Below are 18,293 nucleotides of genomic sequence, written 5' to 3' on the forward strand. Positions count from 1 at the left end.
ATCTTGGGGCCGACTTCTGCCTGGCACTTGTGGGGATGTGTAGATGGGGGTCGCCAGGCAGGTGCCTGGTCCCCAGTGCTCCCTCTGGGCTCCAGGGACCCAAGATGGGGTGGACAGGACCTGTCATGGGTGTTCTGGTGGCCAACAGGATGACACACCCAGGCAGGGCTGATGGGCTGTGTGCCAGGGGGCGCTCTGGTCCCCTCCCTGGATGACATGCCTTCCCACTCCACCTGTACCATCACTGCAGGAGGTCCTGCAGGAGGAAGAGGGGTCTCAGTGTCCTGGGGGGCTCCTGCCTCTACCCCGCCTCCCCACTCCATGGCCAGCTGGCCCTGTGTACTCTCCACACTGGCCTCAACAGCCAGGAGATGTGGGACAGAATGTGGGCCTGAGGGCTGCCAGCAGGGGTACAGGCTACCCCTGCCCTTGCTCAGCTCAGTCATGGGCACAGCTGGCAGTTTCTCTGCCTGCCTACTGAGCTCACGGGCTTGAGAGGTGCAGATCTCCCAGAGTGGCCACAGGGGAGGGAGGACCGATTGTGGTTACACTTGGGACCATCTGGTGACATTCAGGATAGGCAGATCTTAGTGACAGATAAGAGCTGGGGCACGGAGGTGCTGGGGCCCAGTGACAGCTAAGGGTGTGGTGTTCCTTCTTGGGGTGACAGAAATGGGCTAAAATTGATTGTGGTCAGAGATGCACAACTCTGAAGAGTCTAAAAACCACTGAGCTATACAGGGCGCAATTATATTTCAATAAAGCCCTTCTAAAACTGGCCAGCGCACTCCTGGGGATCACAGGAAGTGGGCCCCATAGCTCAGCAGGGAGGTGGGGTGTGCCAAGACCCTGGCACACACCGAGGGGCATCGGGGTACGGGAAACAACCACTGGTGAACCCCAAACGCCTTCCCTCCCTCTGATCAACCATGACTGGAGTCCTTAACTGCCACATCTGAGAGCTGAGGACCTTGTCACTGGGCATCTGATGATACTCAGAAAAATAAGCAAATTGCGTAGCAGGTGGGCAAGAGGCAGCCAGGTGATGGAAACATTACAGCTGAGACAGACTAGGGAGAGGCCAGTAGGGGGCTGTGCCCTCCTGACCCATATAAGGTGCCTAGGTTGTCTGGCAGTCGCTGCCACCCTTCCCCAGCCCAAGCAGACCTGTTCACTGGCGGCGCAAGGCTGACACTGTTACCACTGTCCCAGGGGACCACAGAGGGTAGTACCCAGCAGAGCGCCAGCCTGGCTCTGCGGCAGACAGGCGGGTGCCTCCTTGCCCTGCACTTCAGTCTGTACAGGGTAGGGGTTTGCACTGGCAGCAGGGTGGGTGTGAGGTGCAGGTGGGGCCCCAGGCACTGACCTGCTATGGAGGGGGTGCTGCCAGCCCTGTTCCAATGTGGGGCTCACTGCTCTGGTCCAGGGTGCAGTCTTGAGGGGTGCTTACAGATTTGGAGGTTGTGGGGAAGGACATGGTGATCCCACAGGGGTCCTCCTCGGGCTGGGGAGGGGCAGAGCCTGGCACAAATCCTAGGAGGATGGGGGTGCACGGAGTGGGCCTTGCTGACCTCCCATCCCATCCCCCAACCCTGGTCCTCATGCAAGTGTGCTGGGCAGCCCACCGGGCTCATGAGTTTTTCCGTGAGGTCTGGCACGCCAGCCCCACATCACGCCTTGGCTGCCAACAGGCCACCAAGGGCTCCATGACGCGTGCATCCAAGGCTCTGCATGCTCCTGTCACCAGACCGGTCACCATGGACCGGGGAGGCCACAGGCTGCTCTGATGACCAGTGTGGCAGGGTAGCCAGGAGAACTCGGACAGGGCTTCCTAAAGGCCCAGGAGCAGGAGCACCTGCCCTTCTGCTGTCCCTAGGGACGTGGCCTGTGCGGGGTGTTCTGGGCTCAGAGACAGTGCAGGTAGGCCTAAGGGCTGCCTTCCGTCTCACTAGCCTCAACTGCACATGGAACAGCCGCCTCATGTGCTGCCATCCCAAGTCCCCAGGCAGCAAGGTGCCAGGTAGCCAAGATTGCCCCAGGAGGCAGCAGCGTCTGCACCAAGGTCTGCCACAGGCTGGGAGCAGCCGCTCCCATAGCCAAGCAACGAAGGGCACCATCACATCTCCGCGGGTCTGGGGCTGGCAGCACCAAACAGATGGCCCCATGCACGGCCCTGCCCATGGGACAGCTGCCACCCTTGGGCCTGTCCCCCTCTGCTGGCAAAGTAAATAAACACAGACAGCGGAGCTGGCTGCAGCCCCCTCCCAGAAACTGGCTGGAGGGGAAGAGAAAACTCCCCTGAGGAATCCAATGTGTCTTTTGCAGCCCTGAGGCTGTCAGCAGGGGTGGGCTGGCGGGCAGCCTCAGGGGCAGGGGCAGCCCTCTGTGTCACCTGCAGCTCTGGGCAGCATCTAGAGGCTTCTAGGGTGCCAGTGCACATGGCCGGGGCTGTAGCAGTTACCAACAAGACTGTAGGGAGGGGCACAGCTCCGGGTCCCCTGGACCTGCCTAGGAGGCCTGGGGTATGTGTCTCACTTTCCAAGGCCCAGGTCCTATGTCCATGGAACAGGGACTCAGGGCAGTGACCCTGCAACGTGTCTCCTGTGGTGCATGGTACACGTACTCTTGGACCTTGTGTGTGTGGGCCTGTGCAGTGCTCTCGTCCTCAAGGATGACTTAGACGCTAGGTGCCCTGCTGGGGGCCGGCGGCTGCTCCAAGGACGCGCTCTGCTGTCTGGGAGGACAGCCACATGGACCCAGGGGTCACCCAAAGGCAGCAAGACCTTCTGGGCATCATGCCCACCACGGGGATACGGGGCAGCAGGATGAAGGGACACTGCTTTCTTCTTGGTACCCGTGCTCTGCCTGCAGGAAGTGCCAAGGCCCGGCCCCTCCTCCCGGTGGCTCCGGGGCCTCCAGTCCGCAGCCCTCCCCTCCCTCCTCTCTGCACTTCCTGCCAAGTGCAGACTTCTAGGCTCCCTTCCGCACAAGGGGAAGCCTGTGGCTTTCAAAGCCTCACGCTGCAAACCAAATGTTTTCCATCTGCTTCTTCGTGCTGTGAGAACACACATTTGGAACCGGGTTTGGAGGACGCGTGACTAAGCCCTGCCCTCGAGGCCACAGCCTGTCCTTTTCGCAAGGAGCCCAGTCTGGTGCGCCGGGGCTTCCAGGGCGACGGATCAACTTTCTGCGAGGCTGAGGGGCACAGATCCTGTGATGTAGCCTCTGCCATGTGTTAGCAGAGGACAAGAGGGGTCTTGACATGGTCATCAAAGTGAAAAAGAGGTCTCTGGTTACTGAGGACTCTGGCTACTGCCTGCTGCAAAGAGGCCGATGGAGCAGGCAGTGGTAAGCCTGGGAGCAGGACCCAGCCTGGGCAGGGCCGGCCACTCCTCCACTGTGCCCATTTGGATCTCTGGGGCAGCAGTCTCAGTAATGAGACCACTATAGGGAGCATTAGCACCTGGCCAGGGGTCCCTCATGCGGTGGTACCTGCCCAGACTTATAAAATGCTCCCACAAGTGACCAAGGAACTCCAGGCAGAGCCAAAAGCAGCGGCAGAGGAGGGCCGGTGTGGCAAAGGGTGGAGGGCAGTGAGCTCAGGCCCAGTGGCGGGCATCCTGGGTCCTTCCTGCAGATAGGCTTGTCACACCCTGCTGTCCTCTGGCAGGGCACACCTATCATCTCGGCACTCTGAGAGGCAGAGTAAGGAGGATCACAAGTTTGAGTCCAGTCTGGGCTGGTGTGTTACTGTCTCAAAAATAAACATAGGTCTAGGGATGTAGCTTAGTGCAAAGGCCCTGAGTTCAATCTCTAGTATCACCAAGATTGTAACCCAGCCTGCCAAGTGCGTGCCAGCAGTGTGGCCCAGCCAGCCTGCATCTCCATCAGGGCCTTGACCCATCTGTGCCCTGCAGTCCTTGCTATGGTTAGAGGCCAGTACTGGGCCTGGGAAAGAGGGGTCTTTGTCCAATGAATGACCCAAATAGGGAACATGAGACTTCACATGGGTGAGATCTGCATGACAGAGTCCAGCAGGGGCTTTGCTCCATGAACCCTGCTCCCCAAGGCGCTGGCCCCCAGGGCCTGGCAGGGCTGCAGTGTGGCCAAAAGTACAAAGACACAGCCACCCACCAAAGCACAAGTTCCGAGGCTGGCGGGGATCCTTTGTCGAGGATCTGTGTGTGCCCTGGCACACAGAGGGGCTACTGTACCTTTAAGCCTGGCTCTCAAGCGTGTCCAGCCCTAGCGGGCTTCTGCCCCGGGGTGACCCGTCACGCTCCCCAGCATGCACCAGGCACACCTGCCCTGATGCAAACCACAGTCCTGTGGCCCGGCCCTTGCTGGGCTCCTGCTGCCACTCTCCCTCCCCTTTCCGAGGTGGCCCTGGTGGAATCAGAAGTGCTCTCATCCCCTGCACCTCATGCAGCTGTCCACTTGGCACCTCGGGGCAATGGACCATGGGACAGAGCAGACCCTGTATGCCAGTGGGGAAGGACGGATAGTATGTAGCTCTCTAAACCTGGGCAACCCACAGGGCAGAGGCAGCTGGGAAAAACCCTGGGCTGCTGAAGGGCTGAAGGGCTGTGGCACCCTTTCACCTCCACTGACCTGATTCCAGGGGACACGGTGCTCACTGCAAGTCCCTGAGCACCAAGGGAGCAGGTGGCAGGGTAATTCTGGAGGCTGGCTTTTCCCTATCCCAACACAGACCTCCAGGAAGATGCTGTGAGCCGCTGCCAGTGAGGCTGCTGAGTGCCTGGTCCCCAGCCCTTCCGGGACAGGTAGCACTCTGCTGCCCTTCAGAAACCCGACTCCAGCATCAGCCAGCAAGTAAGAAACCCTCCAGACTCTCACCCGGCATAGGAGGTGACTGAAAGAGAGCACTGGGGGCAGCTGAGGGCTGGGGTGGTAACAATATTCTGTCCCAGGCAGGTCCATATGGGGCTGGCAGAGGCCACACAGTGCCCAATGGCTCTTTTGGTCATGAAACTCTCTAGGACTGGGTGCACGCCTCACGGTCTGCAAGAGCCTGTGGCATGGTCATCCTCAAATCCAAAGCATCCGCTCAGGCTGAGTCCACCATGGACGGCAGCCTCCCTCTCCACCTGGCTGGGGAGGACGGGCACATGGGGGGATCCCAAGCGCTTCTGTGTGTTGTGCCCAAGGCTGGGCTGAGGTAACAGGATAGAAAGCTTGCCCTGTGCCCTGCTTCAGCACAGAGGTGCCAGGGCCTTCGGGCCACATCACTGCTGAAACCAGCAGTCATTGATGTGGCCCCCGGGTCAGGTAGGGATGATGCGTGGCATAGCAGGGCGGCATGCAGGGGCCAAGGCACAGAGGCTGCCTCCCAGGCCCTGGCTAGAGCCATGTCTCAGACAAGTCCCCCAGCTCAAGCCAAGATGGGCCACCTCAGGCCACACCTGCAGTGAGCCACCCTCTGATGGGGGGTCCTGGTTGCCCCCATCCTGTCAGGACAGGTCAGCCCACCCTAACTCCGGAAGCACTGCATGGACCAGGTGAACCTCGAAGGTTGAGGAATTCGGTGGCCTGTGACTGGCACAAGGACCCCAGTACACCTGCTCCCTGTCAGGAGGCCGCTCGGAGATGGCATCCCATCCTCCTCCAGAAGACAGCTACATTGAGGGCCTGACAGGCACCACCTTCCCACCTCTGGCTGGGTACTTGGCACAGGGCTACCACCACCCTTGGCACTGCTGGAGACCAGCATTTACAGTTGAGGAGACACAGAAGAGCCTCCTCTGCACTGTTCCAATGTGAAGATGTATCTCACTCCCAGGCAGGCAGGTGACCAGGCACCCTGGCTGGAGGGGAGGCTCTTTCTGGGCAGGGCGGCTGGTACAGGGCTTGGCCCTCCTGCTATGGGTTTGCTTCAAGCACACAGCAAATATGCACTGCAAGGACACAGCCTTTCAGACTCAGGCCTGGATGTCCAAGTCCTCCGGTTGATGCCCTGGGCCATCCTGGGGCTCTCAGGGCAGTGGGACCCTCTTCTAGGACAACTGGGGTGAGTGCTGCCCACACAAGGGGCTGGGAGTTGACTGGCACCAATGCATACTCAGCCTGGTTTCCTGGATGCAGGAAAGACCACTCACGGCGGGCTGGCCAGCCCACTGCTAGATGCTCAGGGAACCTTGGGTCCTGTGCTGCAGAGGTGGGTCCACACCGACTCTGAGCGCAGGCCCTCTTCCCAGCCGTGGCCAGTGGTCTGGGGCCTTTGTCCCCCCACCCAGAGGGCACTGCCACATGTAGGCCTGGTACCCACACCCACAGCCTGGGGTCCTGCACTGGTGCCAGTTCCCATCCTCAGCCCGGAAAGCGCTGTGCAGCTGCTGGGGAACGTGGTGTGCAGGTCCTGCCCGCATCAAATATTCATCAAGAAACAGCGCACAGAAAGGCCGCATTCCGTGTCAGCCAGGCCCGGAGGGAGGGAGCTAAAAATAGGCAGAGGATGAAGACTTGTTGGCAGGGGTGGGGAAGGGAGCCGAGGGGTAGCACATGCACCCCTGTAGCCACACACGGCCCACTTGTGCTGTCGAGGTGGAGCTGAGCAGCTCTCTCTGGGGAGCGGGGAGCACTGGCCCCGCCAGCCCTGCCAGAGACTATTTTTGGCGTCGTCGTGGGTCCCAGGGCACCTCCGTGAGGAATCAAAGACCATCTTTAATGAGCGAAAAGTAACAGCTGGATCCACGTGACAGCAGCCTCGAGTGAGTCCCCACTTAGGGGACAGAGTGGCCATGTCCTCTGTTCTAGCGGGTACCCTGCCCCTGCCCCCAGGAACTCCATGTGCCCGTCCCACCTCCACTGGGGCTGCTGCCTGCTCTGACTGGGGACACAAGTCTCTAGAAATAGAAGTCCTCTGGTCAGCCACGCTCTGCACCCAAGATGAGTGAGCCAGAGTCCAGTGGGTGGGTAGGGGGCACCTGGGCTGCCTGGGCATGGGGGGGTGCTCAGCAGTCGGGATGGGGGACAGCGGCAGGCCCGGGGCAGGGAGTCTGCTGTGGGGCCGAGGACTGAGGTCATGGAGGCCATGGGTGCAGGTGGACATGGCACAGACACCCTCCTTGCAGCCCCTCAGGCTCTGCCTCCAGGGAGAGTGAGGCAGAGAGGTCTTCCCAGCTGTACAAGGCCCCTAGGGTGAGGTGCCAGCCCCAGCCCGCCTGGCCTCAGGGAGTCAAGAGCACTGGGGAGAAATTACGCAGGGCTGGCCTGCCCACCAGGCTGAAATCCGGGTTCATGGTTGGCCCTCGTGCCCACAGTCCCTGGACAGGACCATGCAAGGACTTGGGACCAGCTTGACACAGTGGAGCCTCAGGTGGGTCCAAGGCCAGCAGAGCTGAGGAAGGCAGGGAGGAGGATGGAGGTGAGGAGCAGGAGAGACGGCACTGGGGGGCTGAGGCAGCCCAGCCACCACCAGGTAAGACTGGCCTCGGGGGGTCTGAGAGTTTGAGGAGCCGGTGATCCCAGCCCTGCCCAAGAACTGAGCAGACACAGGGACCAAGGCTGCCAGTGACAAGTGCATCCTGGCCTTGGGAGGAGAGGAGAGTTCCGATGGTCACCCAGCACCAGCAGGACAGACAGACATTGCTGGGCATACAGGCCCACTGTGCCCAAGCACCCTGCTTCTGCCCGCTTACTCCGTTTGGTCCCAGAAGCATCACCCAAGTGAGAAGCACTGGGTCTGAGTTAGGGTTAGGATGGGGGCCTGGTGCTGGCCAAGAGGGGGACCCTCAGCCTCCGTGAGAAGATGCTGGCCACATCCCTGGGATGCACAGACAGTGCACACACAGGGCATAGCCACGCCTAGAGCTGAGGCAGAGAGAAAGAAGCCCAGACGCCCTGCAGCCCAGCAGTCTGGCTTGGCCCCATCTGGCAGGACACGCAGACCAAGGACACCTCAGAAAACACAGTCCCTTGGCAGGGGAAGGAGGACAGGGGACCTGAGGCACAGTCCTCACCCTCCTCTAGCACCCGTATGACCCCTGGAACCCCAGGCACTGTGCTCACAGGCACCCTGGTCCCCAGAGGGTGCTGCAGTGTCCACTCCGTGCTCACAGCCTCCCCACAGCATGGACCCGGAGAACGGCACCCGCGCACTCACCACCAGCTGTGGCACGGGCAGCGGCTTGCCCTCCTGGCTCAGGGACACGTAGGTGAAGAAGGCACTGGCAGCCCGGTAGCGCTTCTGTGAGTTGTCTACCACTGGGTCAGCATCCACCAGCACCTCAATCTCCATGGACTTGTTGCTTGTGAAGGTCATGCGGCCGGAGATGGTGATGACACAGCCTGTGGGGCACGGGAGTGGACGTGAGGGAGCTGGCACTGACCTGGCCTCCGCTGCTGGGCAGGGCCAGACCAGTGTTACCCAGGACACAGCTACAGGCGCGAGGTTAGGGGACACAGGCGGCAGCGATGACAGGGAGTTAGACGACACATGATCAGACGCGCGTTAGTAGCCCATACATCATCTCCCTGTGCTGCACAGAGGACCCCCGGGGGCCCTCGATGTCGCCTGCCATGGAGGAAGGCCCCAGCGGGGTTCTGGGTGTGAGCAGTCTGGCCCCACCTAGCACAAGGTCAAACCTGTGACCGGCGTCTGGTCCTCTCCGTGGTCTTACTATGCCACACTGCGGCCCCCTCACACTGCTCCAAGCACTCGGAAGAACCTTCTGGAACAATGCATCCCCCTCGCTGGACCAACTCCTTGGGTCCCTGTTGGGCTGACGGGGGCCTCCAAGTTCCTGAGCCTCCTCTGAGCTTCTGCCCACCCCGCCCACCTTGAGCGCTGCAGGGTTGGCATCTGCTTGCCACTCTCCACCCTGCTGGAGCCTGAAGTGCTCTGAGCTGTCACACATGTGCTGGGGCTTTTGCCAGGCCCACTGCTTCCCCATCCAGCATGGCTGCAGGTGGCCACAACAAAACCCAGAGCCACCTTCCCTCTCCCTAGGCACCCTGGCACGGCCCTGCTTCTCAAGGACCTGGGCTCATGCTCTGACCACTGCTTTTGAACCCGGGGCTTCTCTTCTGGGCCCCTCCCACTGCAGGGCAGGACCACTGCATGGCCTGGCCTGGGCCCTTCCTTCCCTCATACAGTCTCTTGTCTCAGAGCCCAGTCTGCACCGAAAATGGACACCAGAGAACCTCTTTCTCAGCCCCATGGGAGGCAGGGAAGTGACCCCCTGCGGAGCTCGGTCCACAGACATCGTCACTGTCACCGCTGACGTCACCATTCCTGGCTGCATTCACTGAGGGGTTTGGAGGTGTGGCTGGTACCTGCCAACGTGACCGGAGTGCCACCACCCCTGCTAGACCTCCCCCACCCACCCATGGGGCCAGGGCACCTATTCCGCAGGGATCTGTGCTGGCAGTGGGGCCCTTTGACATATAATTACTGACACGTTTAGAGACCCAGAGAGAGACAGAGAAAGGGGCAGGGCGGCTACTCTATGTCAGTGTTCCGGAATGTTCCACACCACACTGGACGTCATACTTACAAGCTTCGTGCTGGACACGACCATTTCTGGGAGGGAAGGAAAAAGCCACTGGTCAGTGACAGGTGGCATAGCATGGGCTGTGAGGGGTGGTGTCACCTGCGATCACCTGGACACAGCAACTGCACCCCCTGAGGCTGAGGCTGTCTGCCAGCCAAAGGGTGGCAAGGCAATAAGGCTCACCCCAGGTCAGCATGTCTCTCCTCCTTCCCCAGATACTCAGCAACCATCCCTGTCACTCAGGACCACGAGCCAGAGGTCATAGCCGAGAAGCAGGGATACCCTGCCTCGAGAGCAAGCCGGCTGGAACTTGGTCAGGGGCCCATGGGTCAGGGGAGGGAGGGCTTCTGCACATGGCTGTGAGGTCCCAACAACCACAGAAAAGGTGCCCTTCTGTGGTGGCCCAGGAGAGAGAGCCCCTCCCCAATACTGGCTGCTCCTGGATCTGTGCCTAGAAATCCAAAGACACTTCTAACTGCAAACGAGCAGGCCAATTCTCTGAGCCCTGGGCCAGACAGCAAGCAGCAGGTTATAGGACACTGCTTCAGGTGAGTGGGGACTTCCCCAACCACAACAAACCTGAGCCTTAGCCCCTGTCAGAGTGACCCTGTGATCACTCTGGGCCACACTAGTCCTGGGCCGGACATGGGAGGTGCCCCTGGGATGGGTACAGGCAGACCCAGTTAACAGGGGACACACAGCCCCCTGTGTGTCCAGGGGACCAGAGTGTCCTACCTGGTCTTCACAGCCCTCACCCTGACCCTCAGGGTCCACGCTTAGCCGCAGCAAAGGGCCAGCCTGGCCCATCCTCTGTGCCTTACTCAGTGTCCCTTCTGCAGGGCCTCCTCCTACACCAGGATGCCTCTCCTGCCTGACACGGCCAGCCTGTCCATCTGAGTGACACCCTGTGTCCCCCGGCCTGGAAGCACTGTGACGGCTGAAGCAGCATGGCCATGTGCACACCAGTCTGGTCCTCAGAACCCAGGGAACCTCCAGGCCCGTCACCCTGAGGGGACACTGTGCAGACCGAGACCAGGTACACCTGGTTGCAGACCCTGTTCTGCCTTACTCCCAGCTTGAGTCACACACAAGGCACAGAGCAGAACCTGGACTTCCCTCCCAGGTCCACCTGCCTGTCCTCTCTCGAGCCTGAGTGCTCAGAGCAGCCAGACACCAACAATGGACCGCTGTGTTCTAGACAGCTGTGAACACAGAGCAGCAGGTAACCCATGGAGACAGTCTCCTCCTGGAGAACCCCGCAGGCCTCACTGGACACTCAGCCTCCGGCTCAGAGCTGGGGTCTCCAGGTGGACAGGAGCAGTGCCTCAGCACAGGGCCCAGCACTTGGGGTGAATGACGCCAGTGGTGGGGAGACCTGTGGGAGAGCTGCAAATGGCAGCCACATCTGTGTAATGGACCACGAGCCAGCATGGGATGGCGCAGCCCCAGGGTTGGCAGGTGCCCTGCTGTCGCCCCCACAGACGGGAGTCTCTCCTGGGTGGCAGCAGCCAGATTTCAGCACTGTGCCAGGAATTTGGAAAAGAAAACAAAATAATAAAAGAGCCATTGCCAAGCCCGAGAGGGGGCCAAGTGTCTCAGAGGAACCACTCAGTGGCTGCCCCACAAGGCGCCAGGGTAGGGGCTCTGTCCAGGGGTCCTGCCTGCACCCTAGCACCCTCCATGGGACGGTGTGGTCAGTGTGGTGGCAGCCTCAGGAAACCCTGCGCCATTCCTCATGGGACAGGGCCAGCCAGGCATGGCACAGCTCCCAGGAAGGGGTTCTGGCAGGATCCCCCAAGGGGGTGGTAGGGCCTGGTCTCGCCTCTTCCATGTCCAGCTGAAGCACGAGGTGAGGTGAGGGGAAGGTATGGGGACGGCGGCTTGGGAACACGGCTGTCTTGGGGTTTTCAGGGGACCTGGGCACCAGCAAGGGTCCAACCCCCAAGATCCAACCCCCTCCCACTCCACTGCTCACATGCACCTGTGTCACCGGAGCCCAAAGCCAGGGGATGCAAAGGAGCAGAGCAGGAAACTGCGCTGGTCTAAGGTGACAGCGCCCTGTGCCCTGGTGGAACCCAAGATAGATGTCACCAGTGGCTGCTGAATCTCCCTGACATCACCCCCTTGGGTTCCTCACAGGTGACATTCCTCCAGATATGATAAACAGGGCGTGACAGGCTGTCTGCCCCAGGGGATCCTGGCTTGGAAGCAGGCCCAATTACAGAGTCACTTCGGCCTGCCCCAAATTCCTCCTTATCATCTAGGACAGCAACACCACCTCTCTGCCCCCGACGCACCACAGCTAGGGGGGAACCCTAGCGGAGGGGCGGCACTGTGCCACATATCAGCAGGGCTCTGCTCAGCAGGTGCAACAGGACTGGGCCACCTGCCTCACACTGTGAAGCCTTATCCCCACCACCCACAGAAGCCAGGCCACCAAGGCCGCCCCGCTAGAGTCCCTGCTCTGGACACAGACACCCACGCTGAGTCTTGGACAATACAGCCTCCCTAGAAAAAAAGTCTTGTCCTCTGCATGCACTGCCCGGAAAGGCTTCCTAAGAAGATGGTCCGATCGGCTCCCTCGGCCTCCAAAATCCCTGTACCCAGGAGTTCCTGGACCCCTCCTGAATCCACCCTAGGGACCCCAGCTGTGGGTACAGGGCCGGGGCCCTTCTCAGCGGCTGCCACAATCCTGGCATAGGCTGCTGCCCACCTTTGGGGAGTGGGAAACAGGGTGCAGGCGCTTCGCTCAGTGGTTGGAGACCCTTGGAGATGGGTGCACACAGGGTTCCAGGGAACAGGGTCGCATTCTTTGCTGTGGATTTGGAACTGGTACTTAATGCTGTGGCCCTAATCACCACAATGGCCCCAGACAGGAGTTCTAGAAAGGCATGGACTCGAGATGAGGTGGATCCTTGTTCCCAAAGGCTCAAGCCACACTGCACCTGGTGTTCAGAGCACACGATACAGACCTGACCACTTATTTGGGACAAACTCTAAAAAGGACACTGGAGTCTGAGCCACCATCTGTGGTGAAGAAGGAGTTCTGTAGGGCCAGGGATTTAGCTCAGTGGCTCAAGTGCTTGCCTGGTAAGTGCAAGGTTGTGAGTTCGATCCACGGTACAAAAAAAAAGGAGCTCTGCAAAGCTGAGCGTGACCCTGCCACAGACTGTCCACCTCACCCGAAAGCCCAGGCCCCGGAGGAGAGGTTCACCAGCTCTGCACTCGGTCACCCTGCACCCTGCACCCTCCCACCTCGGGTACCTCCAGTCAGTGCTCAGGAGCAGTGGCCAGGCATGTTCTGCTGGTACAGCTGCTGTGGGGACACCAGGGCTGGGCTGTAGGGCCACGAAGGGTCTGAGCCAGGCCTTGGGGGCTCTTGAGGAAGCACTGGTGGGCATGGGGCATCACGGGAAAACCTCAACAGCAAGGGCACCAAAGTGAGGCAAACAGGGCTGCTGCTTCCCCATGAAGAAACATGCCGGTCCCAGGCTCGGCGGGCACGGGTGCGGACACTGTGTGTGTATGAGCGTCACAGGGTCGGGGCACGTGGAGGAGTGCGTGCGGGTCTCTGGGGAGAGAACGGCCTGTCACTCTGAGTTCTGTATTTTGCAGGACTGAAAATTGAAACCAATCAACAGACGCCCTCACAAGACTAAAGTGCAGCGCCCAAGGCCAGGGATTTAGCTCAGCAGCACAGGTGCCTGCCTGGCAAGTGCAAGGTCATGAGTTCAATCCCTAGTACCAAAAAAAAAAAAAAAAAAAAAAGAAAAGCAAGCATGCATTTAAAGTGCAGCGTGTGCCTGAGTTCCACAGCACCCGGGTGGATGCCAGGTGTGAACACAACACAAACAGAGGCCACACACGGGGATACCACACCGCACCTCCCCTTCACTTGGTCAGAAGAGCTCTGTTACCTTTTCGGATCTTATCATGAAAATTGATGGCGTCCACAGAAGCCGTGACTATGTTGGTCTTGCAGTGGCGTGCGGCCACAATCCCAGCCACCTCGTCCATGAGCTTCATGGTGACACCTGCAGAGAAAGGGGAATGTGGCAGAGGAGACCGGGATCGGCTACTTCCCGCCTGGAGACAACACTGCCTGCCGCCCAGCTGGAAGGGCTGCAGCCAGCAGGGTGCCTGGGGGTGACCAGCACAAAACAGGTTTGCGGTTTAAAACTGGCCCAGGGGAGTGTTTACAAAGGACCCCAGCTGACACGCTAGGCCACTAATGAAGTGATAGCCCTTCTGCTACCTCCATGGACCCTGCCCAGTACAGGCAGACGGTAACAGGCAGGTGAGGACGTGGAGAGCTGCTGGCACCCCTGCTCACGGGAGCTGGACGTGGCAGCCACAGGGAGGTCTAGGGCCATCCACACTCAGGTTAGAGACAAGATGCATGTCCAGCAGAACCCTGAGCGGGCTTCCCGAGCTCTGCAGCTCCGGAGACAAAAGACGAAGCAACTCCACTGCCTAGCAAGTGATGAAGGGATGAACCAAGTGTGGCATGTCCACCCCGGGACGACTGACCCGTGCGGCGACACAGATCAGCCTTAGAAACGGCAGCAGAAGGGACAGGCACTAATGGCCACACACTGTATGGTGCCACCCACAGGAGTCTCCAGAACAGGCCAATCTGCAGAGACAGGAGGCAGCTCCCTGGGTCCCCACAGAAGGGGGTGAGGGAGCAGTGGAAGCAGCTCCGACGGGACACAGGGGCGACAACAATGTCCCAAAACTGACTGCACAGCTTAAAAGCACATTTCCTAATCTAAGGATTTCAATGCTCCAAAGAACTCTTCAAACACAAAAATGACACCATGAGTAGAAGATGTTGCACGATGAGCCCCACCTCGGCAACTCAGTGATGCTGTCCCCAGATGGAAACGGGACTGAGGGGCAACTCAGTGCAAAGGCCCTGGGTTCAATCACCAGGGCTGCAACAAACAGTTGAGTTTTACTACTGCACGACGGGAACGTGCATTAGCTTATCCGCCACTGAGAGCAGTGCAGGAGTTCCTCAGAAACCTGAAAACCAGAACTCCCATAGGTCCAGGACTGCACAACTGGCTACAGATCTAAACTATCCCGAAGAGGTCCCTGCACTCCCGAGTTTGATACAGCACCATGACAACAGCAGAGATCAGGATTCCATGGAGGTGTCCACACCAGAGACGGGGCACAGAAAATGCCTGCACACGCAATGGAATACTATGTAGCCACAAAAGAACAAACTCTTTCATCTGCAGCAGTGCAGACAGAACTAGAGAATAAGGGAATAACATCTCACTTCCACGTGGGACCTAAAGCACTGACAGGGAGAACACAGACGCAGGTGGAGCACTGCGGACAGGCAGCAGTGCGTCCCAGCATCTGCAGCCAGCAGAGCCACTGTGGCTCCCGGGGTTCATCGTGGTTTTTCTGTTTGTTTGTTTGTTTGTTTGTTTTGTTTCGTGGAACCAGGAATCAAACTCACAACCTCACACTTGACAGGCAGGCACTTACGCTGCTGAGTTAAATCTCCAGCCTGGTTTTACAAGGAACGGCAGGGAGGGGCTCCAAGATTCCCAGCACACAGACGACGTTAAAGGCGGCAAAGCTCAGGCTGAACGCAGGCTTCAAACCATGGGACTGCGCCACACAGGTACGTCAGCTGTGTCACTAGGAAAACGGCTCTCACGGGAGGCTGTGGGATGTTCCGTCTGGGTTATGTGCGGGGCGCCCGGGCAGTGTGGCAGGGATTTCACCTGTGAGCTCAGGCCCGCCTCCAAGACGCCTCCTCCGGGGTGCAGACTGCACCGAGTCTGAGAAAGTGCAAAGCCTGCATATTCCCGACCTGAAGGGGAGGCCAGCCTGCGCTGTGGCGGCTCCGTGACACTGCTGAAAACCAAGGACTCAAGCGGGCACGGTGGGCCGTGTGGATTATGCTCAGCGAAGCTGTCCCAGGAAGAAGCCGCCACGCCCACTACACAGTGACAGCCTGGGCTGTCCTGCAGCCCCCATCACACCCCAGCCGGCAGAGCGGCAGTGTGCTCCCTCACCCACTTCCTGCCCCTACATGTTTTCCTGTGCAGTTTCCTGGGAAACTGAACCCAAGGCCCCCCACAGAGCCACTCCCCCCAGTCCAGAGAAGGCTCTCATTTAGTCACCCAGTCACCCAGGCAGGCCTGGACCTTGGAATCCTCCTGCCTCGGGCTCCTAGAATGCTAGCATTGCAGGGATGGGTCATCATGCCTTGTTCTTATTTCTTGTTTAAAATATAATTGGTTCCTTTTAGACAGGTGAACTACATAAAATTGCTGCCATTTCTGACCCACAGAAGCAGCCACGTGAGCTGACCAACCATACGCTCTCAGAAATGTCAGAAAGCCACGTGAGCCTTCGCCCTTTCTACAAGTCTAGAGGCTCCAGGTCCAGACCCGGTCCCTCTAGGGACAGCCAGGCTCTCTGTGTGGAGTTCTGCTGATGTCTCAGGGGTCTGCAGGGCTGTGAGGTGACATGTGGAAGTGACAGGGCTGGCAGACCAACAGCAAGCAGTCAGCAGGACTCTTGTGCTGCTCAGCCCCTGCATGGGTCCCCCAGGCCATGGGGCTCACCTATCTCGAGAGACACAACAACTGAACACAGCATCCGGACCCCATCTGAGCTACAGTCTGAGCATTCGGGGAGCCCAGGAAAGCCAGCAGCTATTTCTCACTGAGCGCTGATGAGGCCTGTTTGGGAGGGAGGGACAATGGAATTACACACCTGGCAGACAGAAGCTATTTTGAGCCAGGTGTGGTGGCGCACACCTGTGATGCAAGCGCTCAGGAGGCTGAAGCAGGAGAATCTTCATGAGTTCAAAGCCAGCCTGGACTATAGAGTGAGTTCAAGGGCAGCCTGCACAAATGAAAAGCAAGCAAGCAAGCTATCTACCCTAGACATGGCATCCAGGGTCGGCTTCAAAACCCTCCCCAGGGTACGAGGTAGAGGTAGGCAGGACAGTGAAGCTGGGGTACGCATGCTGGGGCCTCGCCACTCTCTTCTCCCCATTTTCTGACTGAACATTCCCATGATATTTTAAGATTCAGCATTCTTGGTTTTTACAACAATGCTCTTATCACTACGACTTTCCTTCTAGCAATCATAGAAGGTCCGGCACACAGTGGTGTGGGTGGGAGGAGGTGGGCACCAGCCACAGGCAACTTCAGAGCGCCCCTAGTGACTGTCACATCTGTTCTGTTTGACCCACACAGGGGCGTCAGAGCCCCAGGTCTCAAATTAACAAGCTGGAAGGATGCCAGGACAATCACCAGGCTTCCTTGCTGGACAGAGAAGCCACCAGCAGGACTGGGCTGGGGCTCAAGGTGGGAGGTTGTGGCTGGCATGCTGTCACTGTGGAGATGGGCAAGGCCAGTACCATGGGATCTACCACAGGCTCTTCCAGCCGGACCGAGGTGGCGGGTGGCCAGTGGGGCAGAGTGAGGCCCACGGCCCAGAGCACAGAGCAGAATAGCTTGGAGGTCAGCGTGGACCACTGTGCAAAGCAGAGGCTTCTGGCTTCACTGCAGCCCTGGGTGAGCTGAGCCTCCAGTCACACAGCTGATGTGAGTGCTCCCCACACATACCCACACATGCACACTTTCTGCTGGGAGACTGTCGGGCCTGACCCACTGCCTCGCTGGGTGGCCCTGAGCAGGCGGGGAGCATGCCCTAACTGTGTGGCAGAGGAAGTGACAGCACCCAGAGCCATCGGGAAGCAGATTGTATCAGCAGTGGCTGCCACAAGCGACACAGGCTGGGCGGTCGGATGTCAGCTGAAGTCGGCACCAGTTTGCTTTGGGATTTGTGGGGCTGGGGCGTGAAGAGAAAAGGAAAGAGGAATGAGACAGCCCAGAAGGACACCTGGGGACAGGCTGGGCAGGATGGCTCCTTCACAGAGGTAGGGAGGGCTCTTGCCATGGCTGAGGCTTCAGAGTGGGTGGCAAGGCGGCAGGCCATGGGTCGGGGTCCTCGAAGTCGATCTTCTTTATAGAAACAAAGCTATGATGACAGCTGGACAAGTGTCCTGGCTCGCGCTGGGGCCAGTGCAGGGTAGCTGCAGGGTGGCCGCAGAGGCACATCCCGTAGGTTGCCCCTAAGGTCACAAGCAGACTGCCTGGCTGTGGACAGAAGCTCTTGGGCTCTGGATAGCTGAGTGCATGTTAAGGGAACGTCTCTTGCATCTGGAACTTGGGCTGGGGACCATCAGGCACAGCGGAACAACAAAGGGATGGGACTCTGGTGTCTGCTCTGCCACTGCCATGTCCCACGGGTCTGGGCCTCAGTAGACCCCAACCCACAAGCATGGGTGAGGGACCCCTGAGGAGGGAGCATGTGAGGAGCCCCTGCACCCCGTCACTCGGCCCTGCCTGGGCCCCAGGGTTGAGGTGCACTGTTCCTCACTGGCCAGAGCGAGATTCTCACCCCAGCTGGGATCCTGGGGTTGGGATGAACGACCACCATGCCCATCACGAGTGGGAGTCTGTCACGGTGGTGGGAGGGCTCTGCCTCCCTGGGCAGGGCAGGGAGGAGGGAGGAAGAGTGTGGAAATAACTGCACGGAGAGTGTGCCTATGGCGAGCGCCTTTCCCCACAGCCAGTCCCCTCCTGGGCAGCGCCCCGAGACCCTGTCTCAAAATGAGAAGAGTAAAGCGGCGAGGGTGAAGCTCACTGCTGGAGACCCTGGGTCCGCCCCCAGTTCCCCACGCGCGCAACGGAGGAGGAAGACGGCAGAGCTGAACTCGGCCCACTCTCCCAAGCG

General features: G+C 59.5%; 1 protein-coding gene across 5 annotated transcripts in view; it reads right to left on the reverse strand.

Moving 5' to 3' along the window:
- The window catches only part of Acot7 (acyl-CoA thioesterase 7), a 72,260-nt gene that overhangs the window by 2,294 nt on the left and 51,673 nt on the right, over nt 1-18,293 (reverse strand). Inside the window, exons 7-9 of one of the 5 annotated variants that reach the window (XM_063235398.1) lie at nt 13,430-13,546; nt 9,516-9,541; nt 8,372-8,741 (exon numbers count right to left, since the gene is read on the reverse strand). In XM_063235398.1, the coding sequence (XP_063091468.1) occupies nt 8,460-8,741; nt 9,516-9,541; nt 13,430-13,546 (425 nt within the window). In that variant the 3' untranslated portion in view covers nt 8,372-8,459. Of the gene's footprint in view, nt 1-8,122; nt 8,308-8,371; nt 8,742-9,515; nt 9,542-13,429; nt 13,547-18,293 lie in introns of those variants that run through there. The other 4 variants (XM_063235399.1, XM_063235400.1, XM_063235397.1 and 1 more) reach the window with 4 other exon arrangements.

The sequence above is a fragment of the Cavia porcellus genome, unplaced genomic scaffold (genome assembly GCF_034190915.1).
Source record: "Cavia porcellus strain 051 isolate PalLab524CR breed Dunkin Hartley unplaced genomic scaffold, mCavPor4.1 scaffold_25, whole genome shotgun sequence".
NCBI classification, from domain to species: domain Eukaryota; kingdom Metazoa; phylum Chordata; class Mammalia; order Rodentia; family Caviidae; genus Cavia; species Cavia porcellus.